This window comes from Rhododendron vialii, chromosome 12a (assembly GCF_030253575.1).
Source record: "Rhododendron vialii isolate Sample 1 chromosome 12a, ASM3025357v1".
NCBI lineage: Eukaryota > Viridiplantae > Streptophyta > Magnoliopsida > Ericales > Ericaceae > Rhododendron > Rhododendron vialii.
In genome coordinates this window covers 3,995,268-4,019,728 of record NC_080568.1, presented here as the reverse complement: position 1 = coordinate 4,019,728, position 24,461 = coordinate 3,995,268, and the positions used below count along the sequence as shown (strand labels likewise).

Below are 24,461 nucleotides of genomic sequence, written 5' to 3'. Positions count from 1 at the left end.
GAGATACAATAAAGTGTGTGATGGGGTTTCCACGCACGGAGAGGAAGAGGAAAAGGCCCGACGTGGACGATTCGGTGTAGACACGAGTAGAAGTTGACGATTCGGTGGGAACGAGGGGCCTTTATGCCATGGTGGGTTTTTTTTTTTTTTTTGTAATTGTCCAAACTTTGCTCTCAAAAGTGAAGTTAACCTTGGTAAATAGAGGAGAGGAAAAGGCGAGACCTTGTCCACTTCCTTACTTTTTTTTTGCTGACGTGGCACATTTGTATTGGTTTGGAGGAAAATGAGGGTTTATAAAGAATTTATTCTCTTGTGATGATAAAAAGTATCAATAATTCTAACACCACACTCATTTACACACCCATTCACACACACACAAACTCACAACAAGGGTGGGGTCCACACATACTGGGTGTGTAGTGTGTGCGGGCTCCACCTTAGTTGTGAGTGTGGGTGTGTGAATGGATGTGTAAATAAGTGTGGTAGTAGAAGGACAAAAGTAATAAAAACCTATTTGATTCTCAATTATTCTTAATCAAGTTGACTTTGCTTATGCAGCTATTTTGATCAAAACGGATAAAATTATAAATCACCCTTAATTAATTTACTCATTCAAAGAACTGTTTTGGTCAAAAAGAATAAATTTCTTTTTTATATACAACTTGAGAGAACTTTAGTCTTGATTCATGAACTAATACTACTTTTGGGTAAAAAAAAGAAAGATAATTGAAAGCATTTTAATAGTTATTATACTTATCAAATAGCATAAGTTTTGTCAATGTAAGCTACGTTTGGCTGATTCCATCACGAGCATGTTTTGTCAAATTGTCGATTGGGGTGTAGATGAAATGAAAAATGAAACCACAGGGTGTTTAGATGTTGGGATTAGTTCGATCCCACCTGCAATGAAACCCTAATGAAAAAATAAACTTGCTCGAAGAACACACAATATTTATGTGGTTCAGTATCAAAGCATACTCCACGGGAGAAAGAACAACTTCCACTAATATTTGAATGAGTATAATGAGATAACAAAAAAATACCCAACCCAAGTTCTCAAGCACTTGCGTATTTTTATCTCTCACGGTCACACAAGTTGGAATACCTCGGCATTGTTTGGTAACCATTTCACTTTCAGTGTTCAGTTTTCTTTTTTAGAATTTTCAAAAATTGGACATGGAAGTATGTTTGGTTGTCTATTTTGATTTCCAAAAAGAGAGAATGACTTTCAAAATTTTTGAAAATTGGAGAAGTAGCAAAACTGAGCTTCCACTTTTTTCAAAACCAGAAACTGGCTGCCAACTCTTCCGCTTCTCAAGAAACAGGCTTTTAGCAAATAGAAAAGTGGCAGTGTTACCAACAAGACCTCATGTGTAGAACTCAATTAACTCATTAAAATAAAATTAGAAATTAAACTCGTGATAATATATATGTGATGATTTATTATTAGCAAATACATCAATGAATAGGACTGGAAAAAAGGAGGGGTTTTTATTGACGTCAATTGTAAGAGTTCTAGTCCATGTCTTCACATTCGTTTTTGTTCAAATAGTATGCTTAACCTATTAATTACCCTTCTATCTATACAAATATAATAAGGGAGTTCAGTTTTTAAATCCTACATAAATAAATCTAACGGCCCAAACTTATATAGATAAATCCAACGGCTGTATTGAGTTTTCACCCAAATCCAAACCTCACCTATTACATCTGCACCAAAGAAAGTCAAAGAAAAAGAAAGGCTAACAGCATCTCCTTTGTCTCCCTATCTCCAACGGCTCCCCCTCTCTCCTTCGTCTCACTATCTCCTCTTTCTCTATCTTCCCCTTCGAGCCCTAATTGGTACACCACTTGAAGAAAGGCAAACAAAAAGAAAGTGGAATAAAGGCAAACAACCAAGAGAGAATTAATCCTTCCTTTTTCTTTCTTTTTATTATTTCAGTAATCTCCCTTTGTAATTTCTTTGCTTTTTGTTTTATTCCAGGTATTTTCGTAGGCATTCAGAACTTAGAACTTTAGGAATTTTATATTGCATTCAAGATGTTTGTAAGAATGCCTAAATGAAATAAAGAACTATACATTTACCTTTTTTTTGCTCCTCCTCGCAACATCTAATTTGTTTTCTCGATTGTATAGTTAGTTTCCTATGAGGCTGCACATTTGTTAACCCAAAAAATAAAATAAAAAACGAGAATACTCCTATATAAATAAATCTAACGGCCCTAACTTATGTAGATAAATCCAACGGCTCAATTGAGTTTTCACCCAAATCCAAACCTCACCTATTACGTTTGCACCAAAGAAAGTCAGACAAAAAGAAAGACTAACAATCTCTCCTTTGTCTCCCATCTCCAACCGCCGAATTGGTTACCCCTCTCTCCTTTGTCTCACTATCTCCTCTTTCTCCATCTTCTCCTTCGAGCCCTAATTGGTACACCACTTGAAGAAAGGCAAACAAAAAGAAAGTGGAATAAAGGCAAACAGCATAGAGAGAATTAATCCTACCTTTTTCTTTCTTTTTTATTATTCCAAGTAATCTCCCTTTGTAATTTCTTTGCTTTTTGTTTTATTCCAAGTATTTTCGTAGGCATTCAGAACTTAGAACTTTAAGAATTTTATATTGCATTCAAGATGTTTGTAAGAATGCCTAAATGAAATAAAGAACTATACATTTACCTTTTGTTTGCTCCTCCTCGCAACATCTAATTTGTTTTCTCGACTGTATAGTTAGTTTCCTATGAGGCTGCACATTTGTTAACCCAAAAAATAAAATAAAAAACGAGAATACTCCTATATAAATAAATCTAACGGCCCAAACTTATGTAAATAAATCCAACGGCTGAATTTAGTTTTCACCCAAATCCAAACCTCACCTATTACGTCTACACCAAAGAAAGTCAAATAAAAAGAAAGACTAACAACCTCTCCTTTGTCTCCCTATCTCCAACGGCCGAATTGGTTTCTACCTCCCCCTTTCTCCTTCGTCTCACTATCTCCTCTTTCTCTATATTCTCCTTTGAATTGAGCCCTAATTGGTACACCACTTGAAGAAAGGCAAACAAAAAGAAAGTGGAATAAAGTCAAACAACCTAGAGAGAATTAATCCTACCTTTTTCTTTCTTTCTTATTCTTCCAGGTAATCTCCCTATGTAATTTCTTTGCTTTTGTTTTATTCCAGGTATTTTTTTAGGCATTCAGAACTTGAAACTTTAGGAATTTTATATTGCATTTAATGTGATTGTAAAAATGCCTGAATGGAATAAAGAACTATGCAATTACATTTTGTTTGCTCCTCCTCTCAACATCTAATTTGTTTTCTTGACTGTATAGTTAGTTTCCTATGAGGCTGCACATTTGTTTATCCAAAAAATAAAATAAAAAACGAGAATATTCCTATTTCCTTAAAGCATAGTGGGATTATTATTATTTTCCTAAATGTCATTCTCATACTTTATGGAAAAACTGGTAATGTGATATCAAAAGTGACATTGGTACAACGTGCACGACGACGAGAACGAGAAATAATTTTAAAGCAAGACACTGTACGATTGTGCCAACGCTTGCCGGGAGATTGTGAGCGACCTGGCGAGTATCTTCAAACGAGACAGCATACAAATTTACCTTCGTTGACTCCTAGACGCCGTCATTTAGAGAGCTTGGACCAAGACCCAAATGCAACAACTGTCAATCTATCCGCACAAAAGCAACAAATGGTCACCCGGTCGATTACAAGATCATTATATAGGCCAAACTTCTTGTTTCCTCCTCCAAGTATTAGGTAAACCTATATTTTACTTTACGCTCATCAGAATTCCCACGGTGTTACACACCCTTATTTTTTGAAGTATAAAATTTTGTAGGCCTACTAATACTGACCGAATTCATCATGAGAATCTATGCAGCGATGATGAATTAAATATGCCTATGGGTTAGAGTTTCCTGCTCCAATGCAACTAAATGTAAAGGGGCACTTAACGCATCCTTTTTAAAGCATAGTTGGATTATATTATTATTTGCCTAATTGTCATGATCATATTTTAGGCAGAAGCTGGTAATGTGATATCAAAAGTGGCATTGGCACAACGTTCACAATGAGAACGAGAAAGAATTTTAAAGCAAGGCACTGCACAATGTGTTGATTGTTCGAGTCGTGCCTTCGGGCACGGGCATGCACTAGAAGAATTCTATTTGAACTTAATTTTTAAAAAAATCTTCTCGTATAAATCAACTTCGTTGCCAGGAGTGGTTAATAGTTTTGTAATTTATTTTAGTTGTGTTCAAGATGCGTTGCGCCGTGCCTTCAGACATGGGCAAACCCTAGTAAATAGACGTAGCAATGATAAATTAGGGTGCGCATATATGAATGTTGACGCGCCTATCATGCATTATATCACATGGGCAAAAAAACCCAACATATTTGTCATTAAAAAAAACCTCAGGGAGTGTCAGTTTGGTTTGGGTGAAGAAAACAGTTCACAAAGTGCATTGGAGCTGGAGAAGATGAGTTAGCATGTTCTTCCTTTTGATTGCACTAAAGCACCGACCTTGGTTAATAATATCAAACGTAACTAATTGACCATATTTTTTTCTTTTCAAAGGTTCACAGCCTTTGTAGCAATTTCCCCATTGAACTCTTCAGTCTTAACTCTTAAGGAAGGATTTTAAGAAATCAAACACTCTGACTATGCCAACAACGGAATCCAAATAAGATGCTCTGACTATGCCAACAACGGAATCCGAAATAAGCTTCATCTTCAAGTTGGTGAAGAGGTCCTTCAAATATGGGTGTTAAATTAATGAGCATTAGGAAACCATCTAACTCTAGTAAAATCGTGTCTTTCTACCTTTTCCAGATAATTGATAAGTGGAGAGGGAATAGAATATGAACATTTCAATCTCAGAAGTCTAAGATCAGATGTGTTTGAAGCCGTGCGATATACTCTGGATGCCTGTTTCCCCAGTACAGCACTCACTCCAAAAGAACTATTATATCCCACCATGGGCTGACACAAGGGGGTGCCATTGTGCCCAGGCCCTTGCACAACTCCAAATACTCTCATCTAATTATACTAGTTTTTGAGGTTAATTTGAAAAAGTTTTATAGGACCGGCCCTTGCAAATCTCTTGAGGGGAAAAAGTTTACAAACTCTTATATATGTGTGAAGAGGCCTGGTACAGTCCATAAACTGGACCCATGGAACTGTCCAAGAAACTCTCTAGACGGTCTAGACAGTTTCATGAATTCAGTGTTTAGTGAATCTGGACGGTCCAAACAGTTTCATGGATCCAGTGTCATGGATCCTATCATATTTGATGTGTGAAACCCCTTAAAATTTCAAGTCATCAACCATTTTTTGGTTGTAGGTAAAATTTGTAGACAGTACACTTTCCAAATTGTTTTTTGCCTGGGAAGAATAATTTGTGAAAGAATTATTATATTATGTTCCAAACAGACAAACAGTAAACCCCGATATAGTGTTGCCAGAAACATGGCTTCGCTTCATACATATTATAAATATCCCCTGCAGACTGCAGTAGTTCTACATTACAAAATTTCATATTTTCTGCTCTTTGATCGCCTAAAAACAAGATGAGAGCCCTTAGCGTTGTTTTCGTCGTTCTTGCATTAGCCCTTCTCCTAACCACCAGACCTCAGAAAGCTGATGGTAGAGTCTTCCGTGGTTTCAAAGTCCTTCAATCAGATGAGTTTCCTGCTCAACTCATGATTCCGAAAACAGGAACAAACAGAGCATATTTCCCGACGCGTTGTCTAGCCAAGGGTCTAGTCCCCCCTGCGGCACCAAATCCTGGCACCTACATACCCCATCCCCATGAAGTCCATGCCCGTCATGCTACGCCTCGTTTTCTGTACCCGTAGCTCGTGGTTTCACTTGGTCCAGAGAAAAAATCATTCACCGAAACAAATTAATAACAACGACCACGACGATGACAACGAAGAAGAAGCCATTAACAATGTCACTATGCGGTGTGTAAAAAACTCTTCGTAATTGTTGGGTTTTAATCATGCATAGTGACACTCTATAAAGGAAAGGTTAAGAGGATATCTTTTTTCCTGTATTGTCTTTCGTAACAGAGCATAAAGAAACATTACAGTAATGTATGCAGCCTTAGCTTCTATAGTAGTAATCTATACTATTGTTATTGTTATCGGACGTTGCTCTTTCTGCATAGGTGACTTGTTTTTAAGGGCAAACTTCACTAATTACCCCATTTGGTTTGGTCTATGTGCGGATAAACCCCTTCACATTGCTTTGTTGCATCCGCACATCCTGTGGTTTGTGTAAAATTGTATCCACACCCAATTTCGTCCATGTTAACGAAAGTGAGAACCGAACACTATTCTTCGATAAAGCCCTTCACATGCCTCTTGAATTTGACCAATATATTAAAAATTTAATCTCAGCTGTTCATGATGTTAATCCGAACTCTATTCTTGGTAAAATGAAATGTAAATTTTTAAATGTAAAATTTACTTTATAATCCCTCAGTCCCCATTTAATAGTATTTTTTGAAAATGTAAATTTAAATGTAATATTTGTTTGGAGGGCAAATATTAACTTTTTAGAATATATCATTTAGTTTATTCCAAGAATGTGTGTTTCAAAGTCGAAGCTATAGATCTTCATTCAACGTGATTTTATTTTCACGGAGGTTTTATTCAGCAAACCATACAAGATTGATGGTTCGGATTATCAAGGTGACCTCGCGAACCAACAATAATCTTAATTTCACGGTGAAATTGAGATCTCCAATTTTAGTGAGTCTTGACTCACTAGTGAGGCTTCCGAGGCATTCCCATCCATCAACAAACATGCCTGGGATTCTCATACCTAACGAAAAGGTTTAGTTTGAATTGTCTCATAAAGCTGTTACAGGTTAATTTCTACTTATAGACATACAGAAAGAGATACCGATATGTAAATCGTTGCATTATTTCTACATAGTTTTCCCTTCTTCAGACTCTTCGATTGCCTAAAAACAAGATGAGAGCCCTTTAGGCCGATAGCATGGTTTTCTTTTGAAAATGCTACGGCCACCAACGATGACTTCACCAACCTTGCATCGATGTCCATGCCGGACCTACTATGGGTTCCGCACAGAAAATATGGCTCGTTCAACAAATTTTTTGAAAAAATGGGTGGCCGGCCTCGTGGAAAATAAGTGCAATCCGATGTGTAACTGCTCGCCAATCTTCATATTTTTCATTCAGATTGTGCTTATTTTTCACATGAGCACTCGGTTATTTTTTAAAATTATCAAACGGCTAGAATTTCAGTGCGGGACCCATAGTGGACTCTACATGGCAGTCGGTGCAAGGTCGGCGATTGTAAAAGGGTTCGTTTTCTTCATTCTTGCATTAGCTTCTCCTAACCACCAATGCCCAAAAACATTAAAACTGAGATATGGAAATAGAAAAGTGTCTCTTCTGCACAGCCATAAAAGCATAAAATTGCTTAACGTAGATACTCCGGTACCCTTGCATTGCAAACAGAAGAAAAATAGAAAGACATGATTCCAACCGCATAGCATTCTACAAAACATGGAAAGTCTGAGTTTGAATTTCTAAGGATGGACCAATGACTCAATATTTCATTCTCATATGCGGTACAGAAGAAAAATAGACACAAACAAAAACAAAAAACAAAGGCTTCTCAAAGGGAAATCCCAATGAGTTAGCCTCCATAATCACACGGAATTGATTCAGACAGGTTTAGGAGAGTCGCAATATGACAATCTTGTTCCGCACCCAGTTTGGCGAGCCTGTCCACCACCCTGGTGCCCTCCCTCAGAGTGTGTCCAAAGGTTTAGAAAGGATAGTAACCAGCTATACGCAGATACGGAGAATAAGAGGGCTACATCCAAAAAGAATGAAAAGGGTAATGGAGTGCTAACTGCTAAGCACTTCTCTGCGCTGGTCTTTTAGAATTATTCTTGCGTTGCACCTTTATCAGAGCCTTATCCAAATCCTGCAAGAGGAAAAGCACATCATTGTTGTGAAGAAACGATAAAAACAGAAGTGCCATGGATCTGCGTCAAATTCTGAGACGTAACAAAAAACTACACACACAAGATTTTCAAGATGAATGTGGATTGAAGGCATTCCATTTCCAGAGCCACATATATAATTCAGTTTATATCTAGACGGATCCTTCCTCTCTCTAAAGGAGAGGAGACAATATTTGTAGGAATCATTCAACATCAGGGTTTACAATTGATGCATGCCCAACTTCCGTCATCATCCAAAGTTGCGATAATCTATCATGTATTGCAGCTCATACGAACACGTCTCTAAAAGATCCAACAGTCAGGGTAAGGTTTGTAGGAGGACTCCAAAGTTCATGCATCACCACCAAATCTACCAATGGCCAATTCTATCGGTCCAACCATCTTTACTACTGCAGTTAATGTATTAAAATCCACTCAACAAATACAGCCATGAATCAAAGTGAAGCCCACTCTCACTAGTCAAGTTATTATAGTTTGTAACATCCAGAGACCCTTGGGAGCTTCTGAAACTGTATATGAGTCCCATTTCTTTTTTGGCAAGTATACCAGTCCCATTCATCACGCATGGAAAAGGTATATGTAAAACATGCAAAAAGCAAGAACAAGGCGCCAGAGATAGAATTCTGATAACTTAAACCTGTCATGGCAAACTCCAGTTTCAGTGCTCTTTCTAAAGACCTCAAGGCTTGATAATCAGTTACTTGTATCCAAAATGTCAATGGACAATAAGCCCTAGCTTTCTCATCAAAAGCATGAACAATAATTGTGCCTGAAAGGTAGTCACCGAAACCCAGTTCAATCAATACACAATTGCTAACTTAGAACAGTCTGTCAGTGAAAAAAGATTACAAGTATAATGAATCCCTCAATATTAGTCCAGTGAAATCGCTTGTCTTGTTGAATTACATATCCACACGTTATGAGTCCGACTAATCAAACATGGCTTAATAGTTAGCTAAGGCACTTTGTAGTTTTTGAGACTATGATGCCAATATCCGCCAACATTGCACAAAAATAAATGTCCAAACAATCCCGATAAGTAAACCAATAGAGACGTGAACATACCAGAGTCGATAACGATCCACTTCCCCTCCTTTTCTCCTTCTATACTGGGAAGTAACATCCTCTCAGCCCCTCTTTGCTTTTGCTTAACCTGTCCATCAAAACCAGACAATAATGACTCAATTAACAGTTTTTGCTTTCCTAACTAACCCAGTAACACAGAAACTATTCTTAAAAATAAACAATCGGCACCAAGTTCTGATTCCAGTGAGAGGTTGTGATTGGAAAGTCTCAAAATCTTGGCTCTCTTTGATTTTTTCTTGCCTTTTATGAACTTCATCCAGATTTGAGTTCAATGTGATTATAGTTTTCCAGTGAGTCTTCATGAGATGAACCAAGAAAGTAAACATATAGAACAAATTTGTAACAAGAAAAACAAAGACAACCAAACCCCAAAATATTAAGCTTTTTTAGAATGACAAAAAACGGAAAGGAAAGGAAAGAAAAGAAAGTGCTCAATTCCAAGATATTGGTCAAGTTTTTCAATCATCCGAAAAGGAATGCAGACCATAGTGTGTGGCAAATAAGCTTCTGCGAGACTGTGTGGAGGAAATAGAAAAGGTTGCCTGGTAAATTAGTGCTTGATCAGGTTCTTGTCTAACAGCAGCTAGTAAAGAGTAAAGAGCGAAAATCCTCTTTTGCGTGGGACTACCTCAAAACCAATGAGGTATGCAAGTCTATTCTTACTGACAGCACAGCTACATGCTGGCACGCAGTTCCTCGCACTCAATTCCTCCCAGATACATTGCTTACATACCTGGCACAACATTCTTGGGAAGCAATTGAATCTAAGGTCCCGAGGAGAATTGGCAGAATATCTTGTGAACTAATCGAGGTCAAAGTTGAAGATTCCGATCAGCTAAACACCCAGTGTTTAAAAGGTGCCAAGCGGATAGGAAAATACTTCTAACACAGAAATAATAATACAATGCAACAAGTACCCATTCTAGCCTTTCGGGAATTCAAATTATTGCATATCAAAACAACACTGAAGTAAATAGTAGCAATTCACCAAAAATATCAACCACCACAAAAATGCGTGCATGCGTAGGACTTCAAACGAACTGATCCCAAGCAGCTTCACGTTCAGCTCCTTAGTAAACGAGTCCATTTTGAGCTCAAGTTTTAAGCTCGGTAAACAAACCCGAGCTAGTTTTAAGCTCGGTAAACAAACCCGAGCTAGTTTTAAGCTCGGTAAACAAATCAAGTAATTCAGGTTTAGGTAGAAATGAAACGAAAACACAAGGCTATATCTCAGCAAGAGCTTATATGTTTTCATCTATCTTACCCAAAGGGATGGTTTCCAAGATTTTCTTCTCAATGTCTCCCCCAAGCTTAGCAGTCATATCAGATGCAATGAATCCTGGGGCAACAGCATTAACCTGTTGAAAGAAAAGCTTAACTACTTGCTGCATCTAGTACAGTGTCTAATTATGAGAATGGATTGACACGATTGAAAACTCACATTAACATTCCTGCTTGCATATTCCTTTGCCACGGTTTTCGTTAGACCAATTACCCCTGCTTTGGCAGCACTATAATTGGCTTGCCCAATATTACCAGTAAGACCAACAACTGATGCTATGTTAATTATCCTCCCCTGCAACAAATGAAAGATCCCAAACCAAATTATTGGATGAAACCTTACCAGATAAATAAAAACATTTTATCACATCTTCTAAAAAATCCAAAGATCATTCTCAACAACACTCTCAATATCAGCACCGGTGACCAGCATACTACAACCTGTGAGAAAGGGATACCTTTTTCTTTTTCATCATAATTTTGGCTGCAGCCTGCAAATAGTAGAAAACATTATTAATCCAACAAACAAGAAAGTTACATGTCTGTCAATACTCAAGAACTAAAAGCCTTCACAACTGTGTGCAGTGGAATACACCAGTGAGATTCAAATCAATAACTTCCTGCCGTTAAGACGTCTTCATTCTCATCAATAAACCATCTCTAGTAATACCTGAAATGATAGGGAGGATCATTCGGAGGAAAACCTAAAACTGTATACAATGGAAGCAGAGATGAACTTTCAAGAACCTGCATTGTTTATCAATATATCAACGGTTCCCCATGCATCAACTGCCTGTACAGGAGAAAATTATGAGGGTATTAGCAGAATATTTAAACCTAAAACAATTATGAAAGGGAACAGGGGCTCACAGTTTTGATCATTGATTCCACATCCTCTTCTTTTGAAACGTCGCCCCCAAAAGTAAGACCCTGACCACCACATGTCTCGATCTGCAATTGTTGGTAGGGAAAAAATATCATCAATAATTTTCCATTCAGATTAGGGCCAAGCAACATCTTCGTCGAGCAAGGAGTACGACAGATGATGAAACATACAAATTGTGAAGGATAGTCTCAGGACATGATTCAAGGGGATGGTTAATGGGATACACATCTTTGTTTTCTTGACTAGTAATTACAATCATGACATTTCGTGTTGGTGTCGTAATAATCTAATATAGATTGGCAACTCCAATGTTTCATAATAATCAAGCAGCTGACTAGCTGGTTTTAGTGGTAGAGGGAGGGAAAAATCATTCAAGTTGATGCCTTTACTGAATAGCACCATCAAACCTTCATGAAGTCCAACAAACAAACATTCAAGTTTTGAATTGCTAATTAAAAGAGATTAACTCAAGGAAAAAAACAGGAATACCACATGCATCAGGCTCATAACAGCTGTGCTACGAATACCGCAGAATATATCAAAGGAGATTATTTATGAAATTACAGGCTCTAGATAACAATAAACTATTTAACATCACCAAGAGATAAGCAGCATTGGTATCACATCCTTAAGTAGAAAAAAAGAACTAATTGATCAAATCACCCCTCAAAAAAAGTTATCCTTTACCTCTTTACAAACTTCTTCTGCCTCCTTTGATGACCTAGCATAATTAACCAGAACCTGTCATTGGAAGTCCATAATTAACATTTGGAGGACGAGCGAGCTTAATGAAAACTGCTCTACTATTTATGACATCACTTATCACTCTGAGGCAATCTAAACAAAACTTCTCGCCCTGAGGCAATCAAAAGTAGGAAATTGAAGCATGTCAATGGAACTCTGGGAATGGATTCTGTAGAATCATAGAGTTGAAGTCATGTCCTTTACATGTAACATGCCAACTAGCAAAAGCATCTTTAGCAACAAACCATATCATCCACTGAGCTAGAAGTGCTGAAACCTCACAAAACTATTGCACTAAGTTACTTGTCATGGGTTTTCGAGTTTAAAAAAAAAAGTTACTTGTCATGGGTCATAAACTTGTGAATTTTTTTGTCTGCCAAATGCAAATGAGACAGTATTCAAAAACAGTTCTACATTAACATAATTCAATGAACAACATTGCATATATACTTTCATATTACTTATCAGTTAAGGAAATAACTTGTGCATTGTGTACGACCTCAATTGTCATGGTTGCAATTATTAAATCACATCACGTTGAGATCCCTTCAGATTCAAAGATGACCGAGGTATCCAATTAAACAACGGAACAACCATTATGTCTTCCTAAAATGCCAATGACAAAAACGTTTGATAGGTCAAGGTTCTTTGATGAATAGATGCATCCAAGAGATTAATGGATAATATTGTTTGAGTTGATACTACTCATTCCATAGAAATATGATTTAGGATAACATCCTCGCAACTGCAGCGCATAATCGATGTGGAGGCATAGAATAGTAGGTGCACCCTAAACACTTAAATACACATGAGTGGTGTAGTATCCTCTGACCTTACAACCAGCTTTCCCCAAAGCCAACGCAATAGCTCGGCCAATGCCTCTAGAGGCTCCGGTAACCACAACCGCAAGAGCTTCCACGCTTTGAGTTGTTTCAATACTCGCTTGTGCAACAGTTGCAACCTGCACTTTTACACTTGCATTTTCCATCAAAATTGTTATTTCCAAACTACATGATAATTATAATCATATTCTTCATCGACTGTTTATGTTTTCAAGAGAACAAAAAACTGCATACATAACTCTCAACATCCATTCTATAAGTTTTTGAAACTAACAGGAGTAATTTCAAAGAGTAGAAGCCTTTGATACACCCCCCAAACAATTTAGGTGACAAAAATTTTGGCATAAAAAAAAAAGCGTAACTAACACCAAAAAGATGCATAATCATCTAGAAAAATACGTAACTTTTTTGGGATTTCATTGTAGCTGAAATGAGGATGTTGAGATGGATATGTGGTAAGACTTGGAGAGATAGAATTAGAAACGAAACTATTCGTGAGATGGTAGGAGTTGTATCTATACAGGATAAGTTAGGAGAAAATAGACATTTAGCGTAGAACTACATATGCAGTAGTAAAGAAGAGGGACATGATAGTAGTGGATAGTAAGGCTAGGAGAAGAGAAAGACCCAAAATGACTTTGGATGCCGTGGTATGTAAGGGGTTGGGCTTACCTAATCTAAGTGAACCGGTAGCCCTGGACATAGCTCAATGGAAAAATAATATTCATGTAGCCGACCTCAATTGATTGGGACACAAGACTCGGTTTGGTTTGGTTTGAATTACCGTGCACCCCTATTTGTAACTTCATTTAGAAACTGCGCAACTGGAGTACCACAAAACTGTGTAACTAATAAGTCAATAAATACACGTACCTATACCAAAAATAGGCATACTATGCACGAAAACTAACCATACACTTTCGATGTCAAATATAGGTGACATACACCAAACTATGCATTTCCATACAAAAAATTAAAAAATCGTAACATTTCTACCATACACCTAGCTTTCTCCTTTTCTGACATTGAGATACTCTGACTCTCGAGGTCCTAACTTGTCCAAATGCGCGCGTACTAATTCCAACACAAAAATGCCTACAACTGGTTCCTCAAAATTATGCCTGAGAAAGGACTAGCTCTAACTTCTATTAAGTCTAACACGACTAATTCGATCAACAACGCACGAGTAATACAATAATACAGTGATATCATCCAACAAAAAGTCAGTATACAAGAAAAACCGCGAACCTACATACTTGCGTAATACTTTTGTAATTCTTCTTCCGTCCCTAAATTATAGTTCACACTCCACTATGAACGACGTGCAAATTTTTAACAAAAATTACTGTGGAAACTTTATATCCATCTCAAAACCAATTGGCAATGAGTGGAGAGGTCCCAAATGTTATTAAGTGATCACTTATTCCACTCCCAGGCAATGTGGGACTTTATATCTTAACATCCCCTCACGTGCAGCCGCTTTTGAGGTCTGTCACGTGTGACCACTTTTAGGTCCTATCATTGTGCAGCTTTTTGGCTGGTCTGTCTGGGGTGGAATGAGCCCCGCTCTTATACCATGTGGAAACTTTATATCCATCTCAAAACCAACTGGCAATGAGTGGAGAGGTCACAAATGTTATTAAGTGATCACTCATTCCACTTTCAAGCAATGTGGGACTTTATATCTTAACAATTACAACAAAACTAATTGAGAATTTGAGATGTTCTGTGCGAAGACTTAATTTGTTTTTTTTTTTTTTGAAAATTACACATCATTTTGTGAGTACACGTGTAGTGACTAGTAGTGAGGAAACGAAATCAATACCGGACGAAACTAACGAGCGTCTGGCGCAATGCGGGTTAAGGCTCTGCCTGAGGTGGACGGATCCTACTCGGCCGGTAATCGGAGAGCATTGCCGGAAATGACCGAATTTCAGGTCGCCGGAATTTGCGGTCGCTGGGGTTTTGAAGGCTGTGACTGGGGGAGCAGCCATTGAGGGTCTGGTGAAAATTTGAACGGAAACGATTGGAGAGAGAGATGCTCTTAGATTGTTTAGTTAATACTTAATAGTATGTTGATTGATAATGAGAGAGAGAGAGAGTTGCTTTGGAAGCACCGAAGTCAGAGAGTGTGGCGATGAAAATTAGCGTCATCTTTTGGCCCGAAGGCCGTGCCTTGCCCAAAGCCCGCCCGCTCTGTCGGGCTTTTATCCGGTCCGAGCCCGTAAAACGGACGGGCTAGCTTGGCTTGTAGTTTGTAATGGGCGAGCTCGGGCCTATGAATTTTTACTCGGCCCAACCGTAGGCCTGGCCCGTGAGCCCGCCTGTGGTACCCCCAAAAGCCCGCCAACGGGCCCGCCTATTAGCTCAAAATCTCAGAAAACCCTTTCTTTTTTCCCTTGGTTTAGTTTTGCCTAAGAAAATTTAAGGGGCGAGCTCGGGCCTATGAATTTTTACTCGGCCCGACTGTAGGCCTGGCCCATGAGCCTACCCGTGGTACCCACCCAAAAGCCCGCCAACGGGCCGGCCTATTAGTCCAAAATCCCAGAAAACCCTTTCTTTTTTCCCTTGATTTAGTTTTGCCCAAGGAAATTTAAGTCCGCCCGGCTTTTGGCCCGCCGGCCCGCCAATTGGGCTAGCCCGTGGGCCGGGCTTGGGCTTCAATTTATGGTAGGCCGCCCGGCCCGCCAAAAAGAAAAAGCCCAATCGGTCCGGCCCGTGAGCGGGCTTGGGCAACGAATTGACGGGCTGGGCCGGCCTGGGCCGGCTCGATGATGACCCTTAGATGAAAGCAAAGAGGCTCCCTTGGGCGTCTTTCTTTGATGAGAGTCGTTATAGGGGTTGGCTACATGGATCGGGTCGTCAACACAGTTGCGTGGGTCGGGCCTGTGGATGGATGTCAATGTACTCGGTCTCTCGTGTGATTCTTTATGTAACACAAAAAAGGCATCCACCATCATTCTTATCTACGATATGAGCCGATTATATTGTAGGCCTTGATCTGTTTGATGTCTGTAAAAAACCCAACCCAATCGGCAATCGATAAAGATTTGGTTGAATCGCATTTTTCTGAAGAGAAATAAACGGTCGACAATTTATTTCTTTTGTGACAATCTGTTCCGTTTGAACGGATAGTGATGTCCAATAAACTTGAATTTTTTATTTTTTTGCAGGGATGTTAAACACAATACAACTTACAAAATGAATTGTTCGGATCATTAATTGAGCATGTGATTGAAGGCAAGTGTGAGACGCAAATTGAAACCCGCCATGTTTTAACTTGACGATCCAATCCATTTTTTTTTATCACAAAACAAATAAAACTCTGATTGTTTTTGTATCTATTACGACTAATATGATCCAATTGAGCTCTTATGAATTTTCGATCAACATGATTTTGCACAGGACGGTAAATCATATGTCTTTCAATTTGAACGGCTTAGATCATTAAGAACACTGTGATGATCTCATTTTACACCACAAGAGGATCGCATGAGAGGGTCGTCGCATTAGAAGGGGCTATTGACATACTATACATGAATTTAAGATTTATCATAATTATTGAATAGCTATCTTTTACTTTTCCATTTTTTCAAGTTTAAACTTTTCTATTTTTTCAAGTTTAAATAAAGAATTTGGTTTCCACTTTTAATTAAATGTAAAATTGTTTCTCTCTTTTAGCCTTTAAATTTTTTGGTTACCGAACACAAATTTTCTTTTAATACTGAATTCCCATTCATACATCTCCTCACTTTGGGTCAATATTCTTTTCTGTTAGCCCAAAGGTTTCAATAGAATACCATATTGATTTTGATGATAACAAAACATATTGGAATTGAAATATAATTAATATTGTGATATTTGGTACTCATTTGAATTCATGTTTATTTTGTAGGATTTGGTTGAAGTACACTGGAAACATTGCTACACCAAATCATTATCTTCAATAGCCAAGATAAATTGAAAGGAGGAAGATTAAGGACAAATCTTCTCCTAACTTAATTGGCTAGAGATTGATTCAAATGGATGGAATTATTGGTTGCATGATTTTATATTTCCAACGGCTAATGGAACTTCCCAAGTTACAAATGGCTTGCATTTCAGTGGCGAAGAAATGGAAACTAGATAATTGATTGGCTACATTTTTGTTGACTAGAAGAATTATCTCTAACGGCTAAATGATGGGAACAAGTCATGTAGAATATGGCTACCTAAATGGGTTCCTAACGGTTAGTGTGGAAAAGGACGGAATTGTGTAATTGATTTCCAAATATGAAGTGGTGCTTCCATGTTCATTGGTGCTTCCATGTCCAATTGTCACAAGGATTGTGCTTCTATCTTGTCTCTCATAACGGCCGTGAGATGGGCCATTAATCACCATATGCTACATTTACACATACACACTAATGATTCTTATCTTTTCCAGCAGCTGAGAAACTTTAAAGAATTCCCGCCAATTGCAGCCCTTCTGTTTTTTGACTTCTGCCTTCTAGTTCAAGATCTCCACATTTGTAGTAAAACCTTATGCAAGCGGAACAGAGTTCATCAATCTTTACTTTTGGCAAGATTTGCAGCCGCTTCCAGGATCCACACCGAAGTTGACATATCTTATCCCTTTGACAACGGATAAGTTTTCTCAAGTGGAACCTTTTGCTTTGGGAGTTGCTTATCTTTTATGCTTGTTGTTCTCCTTTTTCTAGCCTTTAGTTTATGTATCTTTTATCTTTGGGGCTGTATTTAATATCTATGACTCTTGTATTGACCTTTATGTATCTATGAAGTTCTTTTTTATGCCAAAAAAAAAAAAAGGACGTATATAAGGCCAAGGAAGATTAAAGAGATGCAGAGGAGAGCTTCACGAAAAATACTGCAAGACACATACTGATTAAATCTCTCAATACTCAATTCTTTATCTGGATATCTATACACTTGTGTGAGAGTGCTTAGTTTGATCTCCATTGTAAAAGGGATTGTACACTCTTATTCATACTCAGTGATTACCTTTTATGAGTGGTTTTAGAGAGAAAATCACTTGGTGGTTAGGTGTTACTAGTACTGGAGTCAAAACTAGTTGGGTTAGGTGTAACTAGCACTGGAGTCAAAAATTAGTCGGGGCGATTGGGGAAAGATTGCTCGTTGTAACTTGTAAAGGTTGTCTAGCACCCGCGAAGCTAGAAGGATTGTAACTATTGGAGATAGTGCAGCAAATTCCCGAGTTGGACACTTCGGGAGGGAATTAGGCCGTGAAGTTGCGGACCGAACCACTATAAATCCTTGTGTTCGATTCTCTCTTCCCTACTCTCTTTACTTTCCGTTTTGCATATCGATATTGCATGAGTAGAATAGTATAGGAGTATTTAATTATCCATCTTCAAAATCCATCCCACGTAAGTATCCATCCTGCACTTTTTGAACAGTTATGATTTCATCCTCATTTTATATCATTGAAATTGGAATTGGAATTGTAGTTGAATAGATTGCAATTAGTTTTTAAAAATTTCGCGTTATATTTGAGATATCCAATTCACCCCCTTCTTGAATTGCTAATTGGATCAACAATTTCAATTTCTTTAATTGTTGTCAATGTACTTCAACTGGAAGGAAGGTGCCGTCCATTCCATTTCGTTAACTGAGAATGAAATGCTTGCGCTTCCCGTAAACAAGAACTTATCTAACCCATAAACAAGAAAAAAAGCCATATTTTAAGCCATTCCAGATAAAATCTAATAACCATCTACTAGGAGTATTTGTTTTTAGCCGTACAACCAATGGCCATCACTTCCCGTGTAATCAAGTATCACTTATAAGTAGAGCTGTAGCCTAGTGATAGACATCATATACTCTTATGCTTTTGACATTGATTCAAACTTCACTAACGACGATTAATAACAAAGACCCTACTGTTGAGAAAAAAACATATCACTTGCCAAAAAAAAAAAAAAAATCCGATCTCCACCGCTTGATAACCCACCTCTCCACCGATCTCCTCCACCCCTTCACCTCTTGCACCCTTAGCCTTTCCTCGCCGTTGCACCTACGCCTCACCCCTTTCTCGCTGACGCCGTTGCTTCTTCCATCGCCGCCGCCGCACTGTGCCTCATGCACCTTGCCGCTGCACCTTTGCCTCCCACTGTCGCCTATCACCGTTGGGCCACCAACTCTCTCCGCCGAGCTACTTTGGTGTTAATTTATTGTATATCCTTTGCTTCCTGGGGTTGTGATTCTAGAATTTTATCATTGTATATTTTTATAGAATTCTTTGTAAGTGCCGTTAGGTTTTATTGAATATATGAATTATTTTCTTTTGATAAAATAAAATAAAATAAAATTGGACCAATGGAAATTTTACCAAATAAAAGGGATTAAGTTTCAAGGGTAGACTTAAAGAATCATCATCGGGTTTAATTCTTTGTAAGTTTCCATCCAGTACCTTTTGAACAGTTATGTTTTCATCATTTTAGATGGTGAATTACCTATATTACCCTTTTAATAAGGTATTCATATTAGGTGTATATTTCCTTCCAAAATTAGTGGGTTGATTAATGGATAGAAATGGGAAAATTTTCAATTTTCAAAATTTAAAACCTTGAATGGATATATTCTAAACCATTCTCTCTCCATAATTTCATGAATTTTCAAATTCTTAATTTTTGTGAATTTTCGTAAATTGGTCGTATTAAATTATAAACTTACATGAATGGTTCGACCAATTTCACGAAAATCATTTTTATTCATGAAAACACATGAATAAATTAATCGAAAAAACATCAAAAATGAATAAATTAATCAAAAAATATGGAAAAACATGAATAGACCATATTTTTAATCGACCAGGAAAAACAAAAAAAAAATTAATCGGCCATGTTTTTCATGAATACACCATAAAAAATATGAATACACCATGTTTTATTCATGAAAACACAACAATATGAAAAATACACCATGTTTAAAACGAAATACACCATGTAAAACTTTTACCACAAAAATATCAAAGATTGTTCATGAAAATCATCCACTCGTAAGATCCAAAATCGCATGAACTCTAACCCACCCAAACCCTATGGAATCTCGAAGTTTTCTGGCGCAGCTTTCCCTCCCGCCTTAGTCCCTAGAGTGTTCTTAGAGCCATCAACAGTTGACTGAGAGTGTGTTTGGACCCTCATTTCCAATAAAGTCTGATTGCTAGAAATTAAATTGGTTGGTTCATCACTTTTGGAAGGCTTGTGATTCATCAGCTGCAATTCCCTCGCGCTGTTTACAACAACAAAACCCAAAGCTACAAAACCCAGAGCTATTGGTTCTGTTTACACTCATTTTTGGCCAGAAAATCAGAAGGCCGATCGATCAGTTCAAGGACAGCCCTCGCTGAAATCTCCAGGCTTGGGAAGGGTTCGAAAGTCGGTTGCCGTTGGTATCTAGGCCGAAATGTCACTCTAATAAAAATCAGGCTTGGCCCATGTCTTAGAAAAGATGAGGCCCTTTAGTAGGTCCAAATCAGTTAAAGGCCCAAGGCCTGAATCAGTCAACTTATCTCGTCTAAATCCAACCCAAATCAGTCAAGGCCTTGGTTCTCTCACCAGGCTTAAAGCTCAGAAGGCTTACAATGGGCAAAAGCCCATTATTCACCTGTGAATACAGGTCCAAGCAGCTCAAAGACCTGGAAGCTGCTCCCAAGCAGCTCGAAGACCTGGTAGCTGCTCTCAAGCAGCTCGATGTCCTAGAATATTCTTGCTAAGACAGGTCTGGGGAAGCTGCTCACAAACAGCTCAAAGTCTGGATTAGTGGGACCCCGCTTTTAAAATGGTACCAGGGCACGCAACAGGTGGCACGCATGCAGCCCATGAAATATTGGTACATAACTCTTACAGACCTAGGCAAGCTGCTCACAAGCAGCTCACCCAGGTCTGCCCGAGCTGCTGTTCCTCGATCCTCCTTCCAAAAAAGACCAAGTTCAGAAGATTTGAAGGCCCACAAGAGGTGCAAGGTCCAATAAGATGAAAGGAATGTTGGTCTTCAGCAGTGAGGGGTCCGGGGGGAATCCACTCAAGCGATAGGTTGAGTGTTGAAGCAGCTCAAAGGCTTGGATATGGCAGGAACGGGAATCCTTTTTGCAGAAAGAATAGAGGGTTCTCAGGCCTTTGCCATTCTCTTGGAGTGAAAGGCACGTTTTGTTCAGAGAATAACCCCTCATTGGACCATTTTGAAGCTGCTCAAAGCCTAGGACTCTACCAGGAGGCCACACGGCAGCCATGCATTGGAGTATTCGGAAGCAGCTCAAGGCCTGGGCCTCCTATAATTCTCAGTTTTGGAGGCCTTGGCACAGGCCCACGACCTCAAAGCTCACAGCTTAAGCACTTATATTCCCATTTCTTTCGAATATTACATGTATTCACTTCAAAAGTAGTTAAAGTTTTACCACATTTCTCGTACCCAAGCTCCATTGAATCGATTAATGGAGTTCGTTTGATCCTTTCTTACTGCATTGTCTTTCTTTCCATTGTTCTAACAACGAGTGGGAAATACTTCAAGTCCTTAGCCCGACAAGGCAACCAACGAATCATCACGAGGCCTTACCCTTTAGGCCGAGCGCAATCACTCGATAGAAGTCAAACTTTGAGGCACGAAGGCCTTAAAAGCAATTCGGACAGACTTGTCCTGGCATGCCCCCGCATTCCAAGCCATTTGGTTTTAACACTTTTTGTGGAGAACCAGGTTCTAAACCCGTTGATTTTGGCAATGGCGAAATTGAACGACAATGGTGACAGAGCGTCGTTCTTCGTGACGACCGAGATTTGAGAGCCATTCGATCGCCAGCGAGACCTTCCTAGTGTAGAAATCGCATCCTCCGCTGTTGGATCTGCTCCGTTCAACCTTGACATTGATTGGTCCGACGGCCGTCGATGGAAAGAAGCCAGAGACGGCCACAGCGAGAGTAAGCGCGGCGGGGACAAGGACGGGCCTGCAGATGACGAAAAACGGGGTGGTGAGGGTGAGGCCGCCGAGGATGAGGCCAGAGAGGATTGTTTGATTGGGTGGGGATGGTGATAAATAGGCAAAGCTATAATTTAGGGATTTAATCAATATACATTGAATGGAAAGCGTGTATTATGGGATTTGATATCCTAGAATAACGGACCTAAACTTTAAAATTTCATCCCAAAAATCTGTGTTATATATATAATATTATTAAGGGTAGTTTTGGAATTATTTTAAAATAGGAATAAAATCATAACTGTTCAAAGAGTGTTGGATAAATACTTACGTGAGATGAAGTTTGAGAATGAATATTTTAAAACTCCAAATTTCAATGACACACCCTGAAGTTTTCGTTAATGATAGCTAGCCTCTTTATGTATGAGAAATGACAATATACAAACTCCTTGTAGTTTTAATTTTCATTACATCAACGCCCCAATCTATAATAGTTCGACCAATACTAACGCGCCACGTCAGCAACAAGGTACGAAAGTGGAGAAAGTCACACCTTTTCCTCTCCCAAAAATGCTAGAGGCACATCACCCCCAACCACACCCTCTCACATACAGGCGGATTCCACCCTCTCACATACAGGCGGATTCCACTGAAACGGAACCCGCCTGTATGTGAGAAGGTGTAGCTGAGGTGTGGTTGGAGGTGATGTGCCCCAAGCACTACTCTTTCCTCTCCTCGGTTGGAGGTGATGTGCCCCAAGCACTACTCTTTCCTCTCCTCTCCTCTGGTTATTAGAGTTAACTTGCAAGGGTTAACTTTACTTTTGAGAGCAAAGTTTGAACAATTACAAAAAAAAAAAAAAAACCCATCAGTACATAAAGACCCTTTGTTCCCATTATCAAGAATTCCACCCGTGTGTACATAGAATCGTCAAATTTTTTATGCTCACCGTGCTTCAATTGGATCTCTTAAAACTGTATATTCATTTGCAAAGATTTCTAACTTTTCAATATAAAATAAAATGGTGGTTGTGCACATACACTGAATATTGTCTCTTGTTCGGACCTCTCGAGTAGCAATATATATATTTTTGAATGGCAAAAAAAGAAAATTTTATTGATCTTTAAAGTGAATACAAAAGTGAATGCAAAGACTAAAATGAGCAAAGAGAAAGACAACAAATGTCATCCGAGATGAGTAGCAATATATAGTTAAAAATATTTTGAGAAATGCACGATTTCCACACTCCTTTTTCTATATTGACACTCATTTTTTGTCTTTCAGCAACAAAAAAAATACATCCATTTTCAATACTAAAAAACAAAAAAGAGAGTGCGGATATTGAAAAAGGAAGTGTGAAAATCACTCTCCATTTTTGTATTATCAATATGAAGATACACATGATTTGCGCCCATGCTAAATATAAATCCTCCATTGGATTCCACTCCCAAATATAACAAAATACAATTCCTAAATTCAGAAAGGGAGGAACCATTGAGTCACATCTCATAATCCACGTAACAATTTCAATTAAAATTAAGCTTTTGTTGTCATTCTCAAAATTTATCCCGAAAAAATCAAAACGAGGATGTGTATGTGGCCTCCATCATTAAATCCTGCATAAATAATGAGCAATGCAGTAAAAATAAAGTTATACGTGGATGCAAAATATAAAAAAATTGCAGTGATTTAAAGATTTATCCAAGCTAATAATTTTAGTACCATGAATGTAGAACGCTGAGGATTTTGAGATACAATAAAGTGTGTGATGGGGTTTCCACGCACGGAGAGGAAGAGGAAAAGGCCCGAAGTGGACGATTCGGTGCAGAGACGAGTAGAAGTTGACAATTCGGTGGGAACGAGGGGCCTTTATGCAATGATGGGTTTTTTTTTAAGGAGGTGTTCCACTTTCTCCAAAAAATTACTTTTTAAAAAAAAAGTAATTTTAAACTTAAAAATTATGTGTTTACGTAAATAATTTTTCTACCAATATAAATCTTGTTTGATAGATCTCATTGAGATCTTTTAAACAGTGCAAAAAAAATTAAAAAATTATTTTTTATTTTCATTATATTTAAACTTGAAATTACCTTTTTTTTCAAAAAGTAACTTTTTGGAGAAGGCGGAACACGACTTAATTGTCCAAACTTTGCCCCGAAAAGTGAAGTTAACACTGGTAAACAGAGGAGAGGAAAAGGTGAGACCTTGTCCGCTTCTATATTTTTTTTGCTGACGTGACATATTTGTATTGATTTGGAAGAAAATGGGGGTTTACATTGTCGGTGTGAAAAATTTATTCTCTTGTGATAATAAAAAGTACTCCCTCCGTCCATTTTTTAGAGTCCAATATTTCATTTTGGGCTGTCCCTCAATAAATGTCTATTTTGTAAAGTTAGTTCATTTTGCCCCTAAAAGTAAATTCCTTTTTGAAAAGTTAGTGAGTAAAATGTAATGATGATGTCTCTATAGAGGGTAAAGAGAGAAAGTGGAGGTAGAAGTTGATGTGAAAGGTGTAATGATAATGTCTTTTTAATAAGTTGGAGTTACGAAACGGAACACTTAAAAAGGGACGGAGGGAGTAATAAAAACCTATTTGACTTTCAACTATTCTTAATCAAATTGACTTTGTTTATCCATTGAAAGAGCTATTTTGATCAAAACGG

General features: G+C 38.2%; 2 protein-coding genes and 1 pseudogene across 2 annotated transcripts in view; all 3 read right to left on the bottom strand.

Annotated features, from left to right (window-relative positions):
- LOC131311101 (3-oxoacyl-[acyl-carrier-protein] reductase 4-like) overlaps positions 1-14,876 on the bottom strand; it is a 40,986-nt gene extending 26,110 nt beyond the window's left edge. Inside the window, exon 1 of the mRNA XM_058338430.1 lies at positions 14,693-14,876. Within this exon, the coding sequence (XP_058194413.1) occupies positions 14,693-14,861 (169 nt within the window). The 5' untranslated portion in view covers positions 14,862-14,876. The remainder of the gene's footprint in view (positions 1-14,692) is intronic.
- LOC131311105 (protein Iojap-related, mitochondrial) overlaps positions 7,481-24,461 on the bottom strand; it is a 29,803-nt gene continuing 12,822 nt past the window's right edge. Inside the window, exon 4 of the mRNA XM_058338436.1 lies at positions 7,481-7,988. Within this exon, the coding sequence (XP_058194419.1) occupies positions 7,917-7,988 (72 nt within the window). The 3' untranslated portion in view covers positions 7,481-7,916. The remainder of the gene's footprint in view (positions 7,989-24,461) is intronic.
- LOC131310208 (3-oxoacyl-[acyl-carrier-protein] reductase, chloroplastic-like) lies at positions 10,349-13,893 on the bottom strand (annotated as a pseudogene).